A 17,874-nucleotide genomic window follows, 5' to 3' on the forward strand; every position below is an offset into this window, starting at 1 on the left:
AGATAATACTCACCTGACAAAACTGTTTGTTATTGTCATGTTTTTTATGAAATGATTTACCAAGTTCGCGGTTGATTCGATTAGATGAAATTCATTGCCTTCATTCAACCAAATACGGGTATTTTTACCAATCATTCTGAAGACAGATAATTTGTGTGTGAACATCTTGTAATATTAGAACACAGAAATTTGCATTTAATATACTTACTTTTCATAAATGTCTAAAAGATCTTCCATTGCTACTCCCAATTCCAAGAAAGAAGTAATGATACTAGTATTAGTTACTTTATATTTACATGCCTTCATTTCCAATTGTTTTATTAGAAAATCTAAAAGACGAAAATGAAAAATAAGAAATAATGAAAAATATTAAAACTTTATTATCGATATAAAATTAGTTATATATTATACATATATAAAATATAATTACCAATTGGGAAACAATGCGGTGATCCAATATATTCTTGACCAAGTAATTTAATTTTACACATTAAAATGGTCATTTTATCTTCATTCGATGGTTCCGTTGCATTTTCTAATTCTACGATTATTAGGAATTTATTAGAAAGTTGAGAAAATTATTATTACAATATTATGAACATGTAAAATATTATGTACCATTATCAATTATGTTGGTCCAAATTCCTTTAATCAACATGTCATCTTGATGACCCGAACAATGAATTATAGCTAGTTTGCATTCCCAAAGTTGTAAAGGTTCTGCGTATTCTTCATACAACTATAATTAACATTATACATAAGGATTTTAAGAATGAAATTTAGATAAAATATAATGTACATTTGCATGTCAAAATTACAAACCTGCGTAATATCAAGTAATGAAGAATTTAATCTTAATTTTGCATCTGTAATTATCATCGAATCGAACAGGTTTTGCTGATTGCTGATAATCTCAAGTATCTGTTAAACATTTGAGAAAACAAACAATTAATTAATATAATATCCTAAATTTATTGAGATATTAAAATATAGATGGCATATTAAACTCCACAATCTAAATTTCATCTTTCTTTTATTTTTTAATTACTGCATATATAAAAGAAAAATATTCTAGATCATGAAGATACTTTATCATTATAGATATTTCACTTTGTGGATTATTGGATTTGATTATAGACAGCGCGCGCATGTGCATATATGTGTGTATGTGGAATATGTACCTGTTGTTGCATTCTAGCTACTTCTAATTTATCTTCCAATTCGCGTAAGAAAATTCCAAGATACGGAGCATATCCAGTTTGATCACTTCGCATACATACAACCGCACGTGCTAGATATTCGACTCTCTTTGCGAGGGATATCTCTGATCTGTGAGAGATGATATAAATTTTTACTTTTTAAAAGGATCACGTATTATAAGCAATATACATATATATGCATACCCGACTTTGGTGGCTAAAGAATCCAAGATCTTTGCTGCAGCAGCATGATTCTTATTTCTTTCATAGAATTGCCAAAGTAATTCGGGTGCATTGACGCGATTGAGGTAAGTTTCTAGGGAAGGCGCTGCAAAGGCAACTAATTCACCATGAAGTCCTCTGTCTATCATCCAAGTATAAATAGAGGAATGAAGAGTCTCACATGGCGCCTGCAGTGCATCATCTATGATCTTATGTAACTAAAAAAAAATATTTAAAAAATATTATAAAACATATAAAATTCAAACAAATAAAAAAATTTTATATTACATACAATTTCTTTCGCCGGCATTACTATAGCAGTTGACGCGGTTTGTAAAGGAGGTCCTGGCTTGCTTGGTATAGTTGGCGTTAAAGGATTAGAGATGCTCTGATGATACAAATGATCTAACATCGTGGTAAATTCCTTATAAATCTCTAAACTGTAAATGACATAAAAATGAATTAAATTATTACTTGTGGTTATTCATTAAGAATCTGTACTATTGTTACACACCGTTTCGTAAAGGCCATATTTCCTTCTTGATCCTCTATAGGTTCATTATTTTTATAATAATGCGAAGCAGCGTTGTTGGGATCTATCTTTTCTGCGCAACAGATACACAATTCAAGTACACCCGTGTAAAACTGGCATGCAACAAATTGCTGGCACACTGCATTTAAATTCAATCTGGGTGCTACCTCTTTACAAAGCTGTAAATATTTGTACATATTTAATAAGTCAGATCAAACACTGTCTTTTGTAACATAAATAATATTACGACATACCATTAACGCAGATTGAAGGTAACATTCTTTTTCCTCAGGATTTGTGCATCCCTTTGCTTTTAGGAGAATTTCATTTGCCTAAATTAACGAAAATGATTATATTTATATATATAATTTCTATAACATTTACATGATTATAAAAAAGATGATATATTCTTGTTACCTTGGAGCAAACAGCATCTTCAGTTCTGTATAAATTGGGACAGACTTCTCTTAATTTCGCACTTACGGAATCCACTGATGCGTTATCTCCAAGATAACTGCAAAATATTAACTGTAAACTGGGGTATTTTTATTTTGGGGTATAAAATTCATAAACTTACCTATCAATCAAATGAACGATGAGTAGAGAAGATATTTCGTGGCCTATTAAAATCAAATCTCTGAAGGTAGCCGTAGAAAATTGAGTAATTTGATCCTGAAAGAGAAGACACATACATTGTGATTTAGCTTAAAAATAAAAAACTAAGCTATTTTCCAGAAAGTTTAACTAGTAAAAAAGAAAATTAAATAGTAACTACCTTTGATAGACAGTTGACGATGTTATTCAGCTGATTTTCGCACAATATTTTCCATAAACCCAAAACCTCACATGCATGAGTGATGAAAACTTTTAAGGCATCCAACGAGTTTCTTTCTTCCACAATTGGTTCTTGAAAATGACTTTGAATCGTTGTTTCAAAACCGTCTGTTAAACCTCTACCTGTGCTTTGTCTGTATAAGTACATACTTAGTTTTAGTTTCAATTGACTTGCTCAATCAGATTATTATCTAATAAAATTATAATACATTATTATATCAAAGATTCATGTTTTAGAAAATACATACTGTTTTGTGATATGCGTGTTTCTGTTCAAGAAAGATCTGAGTGCTTGCAAATAACCTAAGATCCAAGCGATCTGTGTTGCTGGTACTGTACTGGATATCTGGACAAAATAAGTAATATACTTATTAAAATTTCAAAAATAAAAATAATAATTCACGCAGTATTGTCTCAAAATAAACAATCGAGGAAATATTTAAAAAAAACTATATACAATAATGTTTCTTTAATGTCACTTACCACGTTTTTGTTACTTATTGTTTCTTGTTTTATACATCTTACATTCCATATAGGACGAAGTATTCTTCCCACATACAAATATAATCCGCTGTGTTTAGCAGAGAAATGTTGCAAACTAATGTCTGTGGTAAGCCCCATTTGCGTGGGTGTGCGGAAGGATTGAACTCTGGAATCGAAGCTTGGAATTCTGGGCGTAGATGTGCGTAAATCGGCTATATTAAAATTTAAATTAAATATATAAATTAAATATTCAATATAAATCAAATATTATATATAGAATATTTTAATTCTATCGAGAACAATATATACCTGGATTTATGGTAGGAAAACCAGAATGCATGTCAATTGGAGGATATATCCCTGCTATTCTTTGACCACCGTATAGGAAGAATGCGCGAGTTGCCCATTCCGATAACTGAATCATAAAAAAATGTTTATTATTATTAATGATATATAATATAGAACATAATTTTAAATATATTATAAACAATGTCATAGAATATAAGTATAATTTTATAAATGTATGTAAAAATATATCGTTACCTGAGCATTTTGAGAACTCTCGAGCGTCGCCAAAATCAAACACGTAGCACAAGCTTGTTCTAGAGATTGTGTTTGAAAATATGCACGTACTACTTCAGTATCCGGACCACGTTGTTCCAAGAGTAGTTGTTTCAGTATATCTACAGGACGAACTTGCATTAAGATGATCGCTCCCTGTAACAAAATAAATAGAATAATAATAAATAATGTATGCGCACATCTCATATAATGATAAAAGTGTAGCAATTATATACCTGTGCTGTTAAAAATATAAATTTCCTTGGTGGTTCCATGTGTTGACGCACTAATAGAGGAGGTTCACCCTGAGCACTGCTTTGCTTCTCTATGTGTATGGCCGAATCTCTTATGATCTCCTCCATGGCCCAAGCTGGACTATCAAGAGGCAAGATGCTCTGAGTTTCAGCCAAGTAATTTGTGAATGGATAAGCATCGTTGCTTAAGCACCATGCGGTTTCCGTATCGCCACCGCAAACAAGAAAAAGTGTTCCTGGAAAATATTCCAATGCAATAAGTTACATTCATATCACAAACGCGTTATTTACGACATATTAAAATAACTTACCCTTTCGATAATACGCCATTTGTACCTTTCGCGGTCTCATTACGGGAGCATTTGCAGCATAGCCCGGTGGCAGCCTCACATGTATCAGTTGTAAACCTTGTGGTCTACTTGACGGATTTGTAATTGAAGTACAGCTGAAGTAAAAACGAGTTCCTGTTGCCGCAACAACGACCAAATTCAAGTGTACCGATTCGGATTCCATTATAGCCGATATGCTTACAAGAGGTCGAAAATTGTTACTGTCCAGAGTTCTGGAAGAAATAAATTTTATTAATTCAATTTATATTAGCAAGTTACATGTGTAACATTAATAAAAGATTACCTACTTAACAACATGGACAGTGTTTTGTACCAAGGAAGCTTGAGATAATGAAGTGATTTTAGACGCGCCACCATTATCAATATCCCACACTGTGATTGTACCTCTGTCACCCAAAGTGTACAAAATATTACGCGAATCGTCCACGGATATCTGTATTATAGCTTCTTCCTCTGACAATGCCATAGTGACGAAAGATGGCACTAGAAATGATAATGGGCCTTCTGAATGATTCACTTTTTTACATCGTTTGCCGAACCAGCTGCTCTCCGCCTGCATGCGATAAGATCCATTAATATAAAGATTCAGAACAATAAAATGAATAAAATCTCGGGTTTCTTTAAGTTTTCAAAGATTTTTAACCTGGTAATATATTTCGAATAGTGATCCATTTCTACCACCAAGAAATATCCTGCCGCTACTGGTATTAGCGATTGTAGTGATTCCTATTCCATCAGTAGTAACAGTAAAGATCGGTTCTGGGACTAATTGCATTTCTGCGGATGTACAAAGAACAACAATCAGATTTAATTAAAGAATTAATTTTAATGAACACAAATATAAACAGAAATATTATAATAAAATATTACCTCCTCCTTCATCGGGTATTGTAACACCAAGAATGGTTATTTCTACCGTTGTTGTAAGAATTAACAAATATTTCACGTAGTTCTGGAAGATTCCCGCCTTGGGTTTTACTAAGCCTACGCTTATAATAGTTTCATTCAAACCATCAAAGTAAGCAACATCAGACCTACACAATTATCGAGCGAAAGTTTAGGCATTTTAGTTTTGCATATATAAATTTATAAATTCATGTTTCAATCAATAAAATTCAAAATGTTAATACTTACTCATTTTCATATGACCACAGATAAATGTCGCTATCAATGGTGAGCCACGCTTTCGAAATCTCCGTAAAAAGACCCATCATACAATGACATTGCATGTCTACATTTCTATTAAGGACTAAATATATATTTATAAAACAATTTGTCATAATTTAGGATAATATTGTAATTCGATGTAAGTGTAAAAACGACCAATTCATAATCAATAGGTTTCAATCTCATATTTCGGTTATGAGAAGTTGATTAGAAAGTTGAAGATTGTAAATAAAAGAAGTATGGTGTGAATTATAATTTTAGAGACAATAAATTGATATATAATAAAATATTTGTTTTCACTATTTAAAAAGGATACGGCCAAAGTGTTCCATTACTTCAGAAGGCAAAGGGATTTTGCTATGTATCTTCATTTGATTAATATTTGTTAAGGTTATTGATACACCGTTTAAATTAGGATAGTCGTGATCATCAAGACCACTAACGGTTGGTCCACCTGTAGGAAGTATATTAATTATAATTTATCCTCAAAATTTTTTAGCATTAATATTTTTCACAATTATATTTGCAGATTTATGAATTCTTTATACAGCCAGTGTATAATTTACCTTGCACATTGTATCGCATAAGATTAATTAAGGATGGAAAATTGCTGTCTGCGATAATATGTTTATCTACCATTTTTCCAGCCATCTCTAATGAATCTAAGTGCATTTTTAATGGCTCCATTTCTGTAAGTGTTGTATTCCTCATTTCCTAAAAGTATTACTGAAAAAAGATGATACATATATATAGGCATGTAAATAATTACAAATCAACAATTTTAAGTACCATAATCTTGATCTTGAGAATTTGAAAGAAATTTTTCTTTAGTCTTTTAGAGATTATCTGTAGTATTAACTAGTACAAGAAAAAACACTCGGTATCTTTTACGTATAAAAAATAAAATAACTTAAAAATTACAAAAATAAGGCAAAACATTATTTGATCATTTCAGAGACAAGAGATAAAGTTATAGGTTAGATGGAGAATTTGCTTCTTTTATTGAAATTATTAGGATGTGGAGTTTACGTGAGTATAGAATAATGTAAGATAAATTGACATAATCACGTATTTGGTAATGTACTTACGTGGACTTGCTATAATTAATTCGATGTGGGCAAAAAACATCAAGCGTAACTCCAAACTGCTCTAACCTCTAACCGCGCATATTCGCGCCAGACCGGCTGACCGGCATATTCATTTCGCTGGGTCATAGTAGACCGTTGAACTTACCGACGTCGAATCGATAACGATGAACGCGCGCGTACGGTAAATAGTATTTGGAAGGAACATTAGCAATATAATTGCCATGTATTTAACACAATGAATATACACAGAGTTGGATAAGTTAAAATTTTTTTTTAACTAAATTAAGTTAAAGTTAACAGTCTTAAAAATTTAACTAGTTAAAGATATACAAGTTGGTCCATAATAAAATTAATTGAAAAGTTAATAAAAAAAGTAATTAAAAAGTTAAAGTTAAATTTTTTTCATTTTATAATTTTAAGGTTTCTAAATAAAGTGTGTATTTATTATACTTATTTTTGTCAAGTCGCGAAAAGAGGACCAATTTCGAACAAAAAATAACATTAAAGAACGAATTTTTAATTTTAATAAATGACCTATTCTTTTATCTTTCCCACCTATATTCATAAACGTATCTCTCTGTTAATGTTACGTGTATATTTATCTGTGCAATATATAATTAAGATAGATTTAAAAATAATTTCCAATAATTTTTAATTGTGAAATATAATATGATGTAGATTGTAGATATACTTATAATCTAGGTAGAGCATGTAGATTTAAAAATCTATTACAAATTTTGTAAGAGGTAAAAGAACAGAAAGGTAGTTGTAACAGCTTACATAGGTATAATCACGGTAGTCGGAATTCATTGTAAAATCTTGTATTTAAAAAAATCAGTTTTATTTATTTTCTATTTTACAATCTCGTAAAGAGTACACTTATATGATCAATGACAAAATAATAATTGCGCATTACATATTTTTAATAATGTTGATGATTCTATGTTCATACAAAAATGAAATGGACAATTATATTATTTTGATGCTATTAAAAAAATGTATTTCTTGAAATTCTTAAAAATTTAGATTAAAAAGATCTAGTAGCATATTGTTATGCAAATCGTGTTAAAAAAGTTTTCTATGTATATGATATGTATAAATGTATGATAGCAATAAAAACATAATTAAATGACAAACTCAATGTAAGAAATTATAAAATAATTTACAGCTCTTTACTTCGTAAGTAATAAAATGTTACAAAAATATTTGTAACTCGTATATTTAATTTATGTTCTCCAGCAACTCCCCGCTGCTGTTACTGCTAGTGACAGAGGAATGTCTACTCAGTTGCGGCAGTTCGAAATGCCATTTTGAATCTTTATCTATATTAAAATCAACTACTTCATAATTCTGCAACGGAGGCTTCGCTTTAATACCTAAGGTTGTAGGTCGCTTATTGGGGTTCTCATCCAACATCATCTTGAGCAAAGTGTACTGCAAAAGCGATATCATATATTCCATGTACAATAATTCTAATTAAAACGTTATATATACATTCATATTTTTTTTTTGTATACATAAAATATATACAACAGGATTGATGTATTACCTCAGCCGGATAGTTCTCCGCAAAGTCTTTCGGAAAAATGGAGTTTTTAACATTCGATAGCGCTACTACTCTCTCCATGTCAGTAAAAAATGGTATAAGGAGCTCAAAGAAGATTATTCCTAACGAATAAATATCTACTTTATAGTTGTAAATTTGGCCGTTCATCTGCTCAGGTGACATGTACAAGTGCGTGCCAACGTGGGCAGTATGCACGTTGTTTTTCAAAGAAACATTCTCATTTTCAATTCCAGGTGTATGAACCTTATCGCAACTCTCGGTCATTGCGGTCACGAGGCCAAAATCGCCGATCTTTATTTTATCGTCGTAAGCAAAAAATATATTCGATGGCTGAAAAAGGCAATTTTTTTTAATTACAAAATAAAGTGTACATTAAATTTTTATTATCTTAAGATAGACGTTACCTTTAAATCTCGATGAATTAATCCTTGCAGATGGACGTACTCCACGGCATCCACTATCTGTTGAAAGATATTTAATACTCGAGAAAAATCTCTTGCTGACGTGTGCTGCTTCAGCCATTCTCTCAAACTAAGTCTCTGACACAGCTGCATCTGTATGTATAGGAACATTTTCGCCGACTTCTCGGTATTCGGCTTCTTATTTAAATCTAAGGAAAACGATTTTTGGCGTTTTTTTCTTGCCACAACATTATCAGTTTCATTATCATTTTCTTCGAAGACAATACTTTCATTATTGTGAGTTTCTTCAAACACAATACTTTCGGAATGATCGGCTTCGTTAACATTAGACAATTCGTTTTCAGTTGTATTTTTCGAAACGGATAAGTCCGAATTCTCGGTACTGTAAGTCTTAATGCAAATCGAGTCGTTGTCATATTGCTTTTCATTTGTCCCTTCAAATACAATGTATGAATCATCCTTCGTGTCCACGTTATTCAATTCTAACGCTTCACAAGCACTTTCTACAGATGACTGTGAAACATCAATATATACAGAATTAGGTTTTGTCTCGGTCTGAGTTACTTCCGAAATAAAGTCAGTTGAACATTTTAGTTTGTTAATCCACTGTTGATCGTGCCCTTCTTGCCATCCACTGGGAGGACACTCCAGCCAAGCGTTAAAGTATCTCACAATATTGTGATGATCCAACTTAGCTAATGCTTTTACCTCCCTCATGACGCGATCTCTTGATTCTTGGCTGCAATAGCATTTCTTTTATAAAATTCTTATCTAATTAAAAAATTAAAATTTTACTGTTATGATTTTATTTATATTGTAAGTGCAACTAGGCGCTAATCGATATTGCTTTATAAATTTAGGAGTTTCAACAGATTGTATTCTTACAAAAAAAAAATGATAGTTTATAATTTTTCACTTTTTTGATATAAATAAAACTAAACGTATATCAATACAATAACGATATTGTTTTTAAAATGTTATTTACAAAAAATAAGTACAATATTGTCTATTATTTAAATTTTACTTAAAAACGTACTGTTCATAAGATCGAAAAAGAATAAATAATTAAATACTGACCTGTTTGACAAAGCAATTCTTTTAATAGCATAATTGCAATCATCAATTTTGTTTTTCGCTTCAAAGACCACGCCATATCCTCCCTTTCCTAAGCAATCAATTGGCTCAAAATCCGTTAAGTAACGAGACTTAAAATTATTCACGTTTTCACCATCATCATTTGTTATGTCACTTTCTCTTTTAGTTTCTATATGTGTCTCAACTATAAAAGGCTGAAACATGATTTATTTAAAATAAAATATAAAAAAAGATAAAATTTATCAAAATGACAAAGAAAGTAAAATATATGATTATACATTTTATGGATTTACTTACCGGAGGTATAGCATTTTCAATGGGTAATGTTGCATTAAATGTTCTATCAAAACGTATCATATAAAGATTCAATAGAAAGGTAACCGTAATAATAAGTAATAAAAGTTCCTTCCTAGTAACAAAACAAAAATAAACCTAGTAAATAAGGTATTATATTTTACATAAAGAATTCGATTTTTAAAGGAACTTACCACCAAGGCGAATACCAAAGTGAAAATTCAAGGAGTGTATCGTCCTTTTCGGTAGATTTCTCTTCGGGATAATTTTGCATGGATGTTTCATGGATGTCAGTGATAAGTAGAACATTAGGATTGCTACGATTACACTTATTAGGTACTTCATTTGAATATAAGTAAAATCCATTGCCTATAAAACAGTGAATTTACAATGTCACAATTTTATCCACGTCTACAGTTATTCTATTTATGTTAAGATTATTTTTATAATTATATATCAGTAATTTTAAAGACATGGCAAGGTATTATTTACCATTAATATATTCTGAATTATATAATACAGACAATGCGATTGCGTTCTGTGTCTCATTTTTTTCAATGGAAACTTCATCATTGTTATCTTCATTTGATATAATATTTGTAACAGCAGTTACTGAAATTTTAAAAGTATTAATAAATGTCAAATATAGAGCATAAAAAATAAAATGTGTGAGAAAGCTTAACTGAACTTACTAGCTGCTGGATGTGGTTGCCATGGATATTTTATATATTGATTATACTTTGAATCTAACAAATTCCTGTTACTTTCTTGCACATATAATTGTCTCTCATGCATGCCTAAATATAAACCTGGTCTAATTGCAGAATATTTCGATCCCCAGATCCACTGAGAACTATCAAATAAATCAATTTTTTCCAAAGGAGAAGGTCCTTCCACAGAAGGTTCTTCCGAAGTGATAGAAATTTTGGATGCGTCCCCGCGCCATATTGTAACAATTGGAGAATCAAACTAATAAAAATAATAATTTTCATTTAATAATCATTTTGCATATTAAAAATTATAATTGTGCTAACCTTGTATTTCCATAACGTAATGCTAGGATCAGTCTTCTTGACAGCCCAAATCAAACCTTCTGGAATAACAACTTTAAGTTCTATATCTAAAGGAGTGACTTCATTGGAACACGAAACATTTGCAATAGAATCTAGCTTCAATTCATATTGTCCAACACTGAAGTTCCATCTTCAAACAATAATATTATTTGATATACATCTCATTTTTTAACTTAAAGATACAATTGTGATAGATGTTAATTTACCTTTCATTACCTGTGCGACTTTCTATACCTCGCACAGTTTGTTGAAAACGTTGAATAATAATCATATCTTGCTCTAAATGTTGTTCATGACGATTTGTCTTGTTGTTGCAACCAGAAACGCCAGTACACTCATTTTTCCATAAAATGCTTCCGGTATTGACTGATATACCTATTTTATAGAAATTTTTATTTAGTATTATCAATAAATATATGTAAAATGTAAAGCAGTTCAAAAAATTTCTAACTTTTAACATTATAAGTTTTTACCTGAGTTTTAAATTAATATTCTATTTAAAAAAAATTATAAAATTTAAATAAATTTACTTAAAAATATGCTTTTGTCATTTCTTATAAAGTTCACCTATTTAGAAGTTTCTTTTAATGCTTATCATTCAGATGCTTGATATATTTGTTATAGAAAAGCCAATCTAAATAACAAACTTACCATAAGAATGTAGTTCTTGACCACCAGAAAAGACTAAACTGGAGAAACGAAGCGATAAATGCAACAACTGATCTGCCGTAATCGGCATTGGTTCCAAATTTTCTCCATCAAACTTATACAAATTACCATTCAAAGATGGAATCAAACGTATCCATTGTCCATTATCACTAAGCTGTAAATTAATATTTTAATATTATGCATTAATTTACATTTTATTTCAGAAAGCAGTATATTATTTAAATACAACAAAAGAGAATTTATATAATACTATCCAGTATTAAAAGAGAACTCGTAGAAAAACTTTCTTACTTCTCTGGTATGAATACTGGATGACAATATTGGTCCATTGTTAAAGTCCACAGTCCACAGTTTCTCACCAGTGGTAACATTGATGGTTGATATCTTCCCGTCCAATGTACTGACAAATATCAAACTGGCGAAATAAACATAAGTATATCTTTTAATAAGCAAGATTCAGATATTAATATCAGAATTCTAACATATATTATAATATTTCATTATTCTAACTTTTGATGCATATATTGATCGTCTCATTGCCAATTGTATCTTCCAAACCACAGAAATTTCTAGACTTTTTTAGATCCATTCTTTGTAGTTAAACTACTGTACGCTCGTTGTACTTAAAATGAAAAATATATATAATCTTCGAAGTTTTCAATTCAGCGACAGAGAATAAGCCTTCTATATGCCTTCAAAAAGTACGTGTTTCTATAATATAATTTACTTATTTATTTTCACATGTTAGACATTTTTAAAACTCTCTGGAAGATAGATTTTTTTTTTGTGAACAGGTGTCCAAGGTGTAAAATTTTCCTTCTCTTCATTCAGGTTTTGTGGTTATGTACAAGCTTATCATGCATGTACGACTTTTCGAAAGAACTAGGTAGGTGAGATAAAACTATCGAGATAAAAAAAATGTTGGAAAAAAAATTTTTTATTGCAACTGTCACGCGGAAAAGGAAAGAAGGGCTGCCGATTGTAGTCAATCACCTGCGCAAATTTCCGAATTGTTGATCGCACGACTTCAGCTGTAGCGCATCCTCAGCGGAGACGAGAGGATATGCGATCGCGAATATGATTAGCACCGAATAGGAGCATATTTGTTGCCATAAACGAGACATCTTCTTATCTGAGTGGCTGATCGCCGTTCGCACGTAGCATTCTGCCGTATCGAGTCTTATCACGATTTTTCAGGATTATTGCAATTGATAAACGCTCGTAACTCGTAACGCACATGTACCGCTCGACCAACGAGGTTCAACCGACACATCGGACTGATGAGCGTGGATGAGCGATGACGATGTTTGAAGCTGTGCGCATCGGCTGATCGGCGCACACGCTGTTGCTCTTGTTGTTAGTCATCAGTCACGTGTGCACCTGTAACGTTGCACCTGTGTCATCAGAAAAAAAGCCTCGTTCATTGAAAAAAAAAATAAATGATCGAAAACAGTTAAAAAGATTTTTATATTTTTATTTTTAATCAACGAAGTTTATAGTAATTGGATATCGTTCGATTATTATACTTACAATTAAATGATCAGCTACTTAAAATAACTTTCTGCGAGAAATAATTAACTTCTCTTCAAATTTAAATAACAATTTTTTTTCCCAAATTACCTATACGCTTTCTGATTTATGGTATACTTTATGCAGTTCTTTATATCATCTTATATAACGTTTACATGTTAATTGCTTAAGCAATTTAGAAGTTTCACATTATGAGACATAATATGTATATGTTATAAAATATTATGGAGTAATATCCTTTTTCTTTAATGAAAAAAATAAGTAAAAAATAAATATTAATTATGTTAAAATATAAAATGGTTGCTTTCAGATACAAAAGATTAATTTATAATTTAAAAATAATATATGACATATACATATATAACTACTCATATACATATATAATAATTACATCATTACAAATTAACTTTTTTATAAGTGTTCCTTCTGCTAACGTATCAATGATTTCACATATATTTATTATTATTCTATGAAATATTTAATTTACATTATTGCTTATTATGTATATTAAATAAATATAATAAGAGCAATAATAAAATATAATAACAGTAAATATAAAAGCAAATAAACTTTTTATAGGTTTTTAAAAGCAAATAAATTTTAGTTTTAATTGTAAAAAGTGCCCTGCATTTTGCCTCTGTATTTATTAGAATAATCACGTGGTTGACATGTTCACGCACTTCACGCAGGCGTGCAGAATTCCCGCCGAAAACATTAGTTCCCCCACTTTTTTCGTCGAATCACGATAGTGACACGTAATAGATAACAGCCAATGATCGAGCGCCTTTCAATCACCTGATTTTTCTTTATTGATTATTATGCAATAGCGTTCTTCTTGGCGCGAATTTAGAGATATAATTTCCATATATTATAATTAAATGCATTTTTACACAAGATGCATCCCAATTGTTTATATCTTTAAGTTATATTTAAGTAACAAGTTACGTATTAAAAATAGAAATGACATATGACTTAAATTATGTAATATTAAACTGAGCGAGAAAAAAATATTTAGATTTATCGGAACAACAGTTCTCGTGCATAAATGCTTATTGTTAGATGTAAACTTGAATCCAAAGTGTCTAACTTGAAGAGCGGCAATGGTTCGCAATCCCAAGTCTACATATATATTTTTATTGTAATTCTATACGCTTCGAATGTGACAGGTATGTACATATTTAATATAAAAGAATAAAACAAAAGCGAATAAAATGTAGGAAATTTGTAATTTGTTGTATTTTTTATCAGTTGCATCTGCAACATTTTTTTCTTTTTTATCTATTCTCCTATTCTCTATAATTGTAATTGTATATAGTTTTTTCTTTCTACGTCTGTTTTTATTTAAAAAAATTACATAATGAAATCTATTGTGGAAAACAAATGTACGCGATTTTTCAAACAACTGTTAGCGTAAAATTAAACATATATTCCCCTCGTTCGAAATTTGATTCGAAATCTCGGAAATTCATTTTGTCCGAAATCAAATTCAGGTCGATCGCTAAAAAGAAGAGATCAACGTGATTCTCCGTTCCACCGCTAGATGTCTCTCGTCGACGACTCCGGAGCGCGACGACAGATGGCGCCACGATGAGAATTTCGCAGTGGCCTGCGTTGGCTGAGTGCGTGCCGTGAGAAGCGGAGATCGAGCGAAAATCGCGAACGTCAGCTTCGTCGGAGCGATGTAAGAGGCTCTGTAAAACGCACGCACGATCCGCGCGGCGGTTGCACGGAAGCCCACGTTTACGCTCTACGTGCGAGATCCTACGTGAGAGAGATTCGGGTCGGCCTGGGTGAAGAGAAAAAAAAGGGGATTCGCGATCGTGACTCACTTCCGCCGTCCACGTCACCGCTGTTGGTGAAAATCGTGGTTCGCTCGCTCGCTACGCGACAAAAGTCTGGTGTGGCATCGTCGGGGGGCACCGCCTGGATCCGCGCGCGCGTCACGTTGCTGCCCGTCCAATCCTCCGTCGCTGCCCGTGCCCGTCTCGCTGGGAAGGAGCATCCGACGATGGTGAGTATCGTTTTCTGGGAGAGTGCAGCTGGATTGCCGTTCGCGTGCGCGATGCCAGACGAGCGCGTCGACCGTACCGTGGTTGACCGCGTCGAGCCGCGACAACACCGACGAGCATGCGTCTAAAACGAGTTCCGCTACGCGCGTATGTTCGCAGGCGTCTTACTCCGAGGATCAGCTGGCCGGTAAGTGGAGGGCCGAGACTGGCGACTGTGTGTGTAACAAGCGGCCGCGGGACCGAGAGAGGCTCGCGATTGCGAACGGACGAGTGAGGGAGCGAGGCGGCCGCGATGGTCCACGCCGCCGCGCCGCGCTCTTCTCCCCGGGGCTTTTAATTCAGGTCAAGAGTATCCTCGCCTTTTTAGACGCACCCTCAGCGTGCCCGCGCGCGCGCGCGCCTATCGAGGACTGCCTTTTATGGTCTGATATTTGAAAGCAAGCCGCCGCTGGCCGCGGGCATTGTGGAGGACTTAATCGCGCTCCCCGTCCTCTCTCTCTGTGAGACTCGCCGATTATTCTTGTTTTTACACTCGCGAGCACACGAGTTGTGTGCGATTGCCGTTGACGCGAGGCGCGCTCCTGGGGATCGGCCGATGCAAGACGCGCCCGGTTCTGACATTATCGCGTTGTTATAGAAGCTGCTAAGTGATAAGCCTTATCCATTCAAGTGTCAAGATGTACGGCTATAGCTACCAGGAGTTGGCTAATAGAATGATGTCATCTATGGAGGGTAAACGATCCTATTATCGGGTGGCACCTTGCAGATAATTTAATTTAACGTTAGAGAATGGCGAGAAGAATTACAAATTTATCCTACTTTGTTTACGTTTCTTTAAACCTGTTTTGTCATTCACAATTCTTTCTCTCTCTCTCTCTCTCTCTCTGTCCCTAAAATTATTTTTATATGTGAGATACGAATCAAGCGCTCGAAAATCATTAAAAGTAAGGATGCTGTTGCAGAATTCCAAGAGGCATTTCAGTTGTTTGACAGCCGCGGGGACGGCAAGATCCACGTATCCCAGATCGGTGATGCGTTACGTGCTCTTGGTCAAAATCCGACCGAGTCGGACGTGAAGAAGTTCACCCATCAGCATAAGCCGGACGAGCGTATCAGCTTCGAGGTGTTTCTACCTATCTACCAGGCGATCAGCAAGTCCCGTACCTCCGACACGGCGGACGATTTTATCGAGGGCCTGCGTCACTTTGACAAGGATGGAAACGGTTTCATATCTTCTGCAGAGTTGCGACACCTTCTGACGACGCTCGGTACGCATTAAACGCGCCTCCCTGACGTGCGTTCCATTTCATGCATGATGCGCATGATGTATTATCTTATTCTTGTTACTCGCTGAATATTAAACAAGGATAAAATGATGCATCATGCATGAAACGGAATGTACCTATGGACAGAGGCTGCACTTACTGGGCGCACGCAACGCTCTTGGAATTTCATTCTTGTTATCAAATATTAAACAAGGACAGGTGATTCTCGTGAGCGTTACGAACGCACTTGAAGACATATGTATGTGCGCGCAGAACTTTTATCGTGGCGTACTGTTGCAGGTGAGAAGCTCAGTGACGAGGAAGTGGAAACGTTATTGGCGGGTCACGAAGATTCACAGGGTAATATCAACTATGAAGATTTTGTCCGCCAGGTTATGTGCGGCTAAGCCCAACTACTTAATCGCACATGAGAGAGTATTATTATTATTACCGTTTACTTTGCCATTTATCCATCGAATCTGTTGAAGCGTTTTTACTTTTGAAGTATCATATCATAGCATGTGTACCTATGGCGATTTATCTCGGAGGGAACCTTAACGCGAACACTATTTTATTACGTACTATGGGAAGGAAGGTTAGTCCCTTTTAATATTAAGAGTCTAAATTAGTTAAACAATGGTAGGTAAAGAACAATCTAGCGCATTGTGCCTTGACGTATACTCCGATTTACGAGCATTTAGTGATATCGATAGTAAGACATACAACCTGTTGTGCGATCTTCAGCGAGATATCTGAATTTCCGCGGACATTCCAAAATTTTTGTAAGATAGAGAACCGAGGATGTGTTTAAGGCCGCCTGTGTCGAGGGCGAGGGCCGAGCATTTTTTATTTACGCCGACACTTAATGGCCATTGTACTTTTCTCTCTCTTCTCCCGCCCCCCTCATCGAGTTCAATATAATATCCTCTGTGTAGTTAAAAAAAAAAAATGTATGTTCGAGAATCTTCCATCTACCTGTTATATGCCGTAGAGAAAAAGTGCGCAGAGAGTATCCACTTTATTTATTTATGCATGAGCGTATTTATGTCTTCGAAATGCGCAAGAAAAAGATTATTGTACATTGCAATGAATAATAATAAAAAAAAAGGAATTGAAAAGTTCATTGTGAAACTTCGTCGATGGCGCCTCTTATAAGTAAAACGAGATATATGTATAGTGTTCATGTAATGATTGTCGAGTGCTATCGGTTGACAGCTCCCACGTTTTCTCTCGCAAATATCTTCTTCAACTTGGGGGGGG

The 17,874-nt window shown here is 33.6% G+C and overlaps 4 protein-coding genes across 6 annotated transcripts in view; 2 read left to right on the top strand and 2 right to left on the bottom strand.

Moving 5' to 3' along the window:
* Positions 1-1,558, top strand: part of LOC105455429 (histone H2A-like) — an 11,154-nt gene extending 9,596 nt beyond the window's left edge. Inside the window, exon 2 of the mRNA XM_011698742.1 lies at positions 1,470-1,558. The gene's annotated coding sequence lies outside the window, so the exon portion shown is untranslated. The remainder of the gene's footprint in view (positions 1-1,469) is intronic.
* LOC105455422 (nuclear pore complex protein Nup155) overlaps positions 1-6,805 on the bottom strand; it is a 14,654-nt gene extending 7,849 nt beyond the window's left edge. Inside the window, exons 1-26 of the mRNA XM_011698729.1 lie at positions 6,691-6,805; positions 6,169-6,328; positions 5,919-6,056; positions 5,570-5,666; positions 5,306-5,469; positions 5,079-5,212; positions 4,723-4,988; positions 4,397-4,647; positions 4,068-4,321; positions 3,814-3,987; positions 3,580-3,685; positions 3,271-3,482; positions 3,036-3,133; positions 2,729-2,921; positions 2,531-2,625; positions 2,371-2,467; positions 2,208-2,285; positions 1,936-2,132; positions 1,714-1,861; positions 1,404-1,639; positions 1,182-1,329; positions 823-921; positions 619-739; positions 431-541; positions 209-329; positions 14-136 (exon numbers count right to left, since the gene is read on the bottom strand). Coding sequence (XP_011697031.1) covers positions 14-136; positions 209-329; positions 431-541; positions 619-739; positions 823-921; positions 1,182-1,329; positions 1,404-1,639; positions 1,714-1,861; positions 1,936-2,132; positions 2,208-2,285; positions 2,371-2,467; positions 2,531-2,625; positions 2,729-2,921; positions 3,036-3,133; positions 3,271-3,482; positions 3,580-3,685; positions 3,814-3,987; positions 4,068-4,321; positions 4,397-4,647; positions 4,723-4,988; positions 5,079-5,212; positions 5,306-5,469; positions 5,570-5,666; positions 5,919-6,056; positions 6,169-6,313 — 3,806 coding nt within the window. The 5' untranslated portion in view covers positions 6,314-6,328; positions 6,691-6,805. The remainder of the gene's footprint in view (positions 1-13; positions 137-208; positions 330-430; positions 542-618; positions 740-822; positions 922-1,181; positions 1,330-1,403; positions 1,640-1,713; positions 1,862-1,935; positions 2,133-2,207; positions 2,286-2,370; positions 2,468-2,530; positions 2,626-2,728; positions 2,922-3,035; positions 3,134-3,270; positions 3,483-3,579; positions 3,686-3,813; positions 3,988-4,067; positions 4,322-4,396; positions 4,648-4,722; positions 4,989-5,078; positions 5,213-5,305; positions 5,470-5,569; positions 5,667-5,918; positions 6,057-6,168; positions 6,329-6,690) is intronic.
* A 1,041-nt stretch (positions 6,806-7,846) lies between these two features.
* On the bottom strand, positions 7,847-13,133 carry LOC105455434 (eukaryotic translation initiation factor 2-alpha kinase). 2 transcript variants are annotated; one of them, XM_011698755.1, is made up of 13 exons: positions 12,804-13,133; positions 12,102-12,225; positions 11,793-11,964; positions 11,348-11,516; positions 11,103-11,271; positions 10,761-11,037; positions 10,561-10,680; positions 10,263-10,437; positions 10,072-10,183; positions 9,757-9,968; positions 8,662-9,418; positions 8,240-8,587; positions 7,847-8,124 (listed from the first exon to the last, which is right to left on the bottom strand). In XM_011698755.1, the coding sequence occupies exons 1-13, from the start codon at positions 12,932-12,934 to the stop codon at positions 7,912-7,914; spliced, it is 2,979 nt and encodes a 992-aa protein (XP_011697057.1). In that variant the 5' UTR covers positions 12,935-13,133; the 3' UTR covers positions 7,847-7,911. The 2 variants fall into 2 exon arrangements, with proteins under 2 accessions (XP_011697057.1, XP_011697066.1); XM_011698764.1 differs by lacking the exon at positions 12,804-13,133 and adding an exon at positions 12,321-12,786.
* A 1,786-nt stretch (positions 13,134-14,919) lies between these two features.
* LOC105455445 (myosin-2 essential light chain) lies at positions 14,920-17,735 on the top strand. 2 transcript variants are annotated; one of them, XM_011698782.1, is made up of 4 exons: positions 14,920-15,351; positions 15,509-15,536; positions 16,312-16,617; positions 16,915-17,735. In XM_011698782.1, exons 1-4 carry the CDS (start codon positions 15,349-15,351, stop codon positions 17,019-17,021), a joined length of 444 nt encoding a protein of 147 aa, XP_011697084.1. In that variant the 5' UTR covers positions 14,920-15,348; the 3' UTR covers positions 17,022-17,735. The 2 variants fall into 2 exon arrangements, with proteins under 2 accessions (XP_011697084.1, XP_011697076.1); XM_011698774.1 differs by lacking the exons at positions 14,920-15,351; positions 15,509-15,536 and adding an exon at positions 15,771-16,081.
* The last annotated feature ends 139 nt before the right edge of the window (positions 17,736-17,874 follow it).

The sequence above is a fragment of the Wasmannia auropunctata genome, unplaced genomic scaffold (genome assembly GCF_000956235.1).
Source record: "Wasmannia auropunctata unplaced genomic scaffold, wasmannia.A_1.0 LD336106.1, whole genome shotgun sequence".
In the NCBI taxonomy this organism is placed as follows: domain Eukaryota; kingdom Metazoa; phylum Arthropoda; class Insecta; order Hymenoptera; family Formicidae; genus Wasmannia; species Wasmannia auropunctata.

What these genes read in the sequence shown, in the direction of transcription:
- LOC105455434 (XM_011698755.1), bottom strand. Translation starts at nt 12,934, where the DNA reads ATGTCTCGTTTATGGCAACAAATATGCTCCTATTCGGTGCTAATCATA. An exon ending in CAATTCGGAAATTTGCGCAG is followed by an intron (nt 12,226 to 12,803) that starts GTGATTGACTAC and finishes TTATTTCGCCAG; the next exon opens with TTTGATATTTGTCAGTACAT. An exon ending in TCAAGAACTACATTCTTATG is followed by an intron (nt 11,517 to 11,792) that starts GTAAGTTTGTTA and finishes TCTATAAAATAG; the next exon opens with GTATATCAGTCAATACCGGA.
- LOC105455445 (XM_011698774.1), top strand. Translation starts at nt 16,027, where the DNA reads ATGTACGGCTATAGCTACCAGGAGTTGGCTAATAGAATGATGTCATCT. An exon ending in AATGATGTCATCTATGGAGG is followed by an intron (nt 16,082 to 16,311) that starts GTAAACGATCCT and finishes ATGCTGTTGCAG; the next exon opens with AATTCCAAGAGGCATTTCAG. An exon ending in ACACCTTCTGACGACGCTCG is followed by an intron (nt 16,618 to 16,914) that starts GTACGCATTAAA and finishes GTACTGTTGCAG; the next exon opens with GTGAGAAGCTCAGTGACGAG.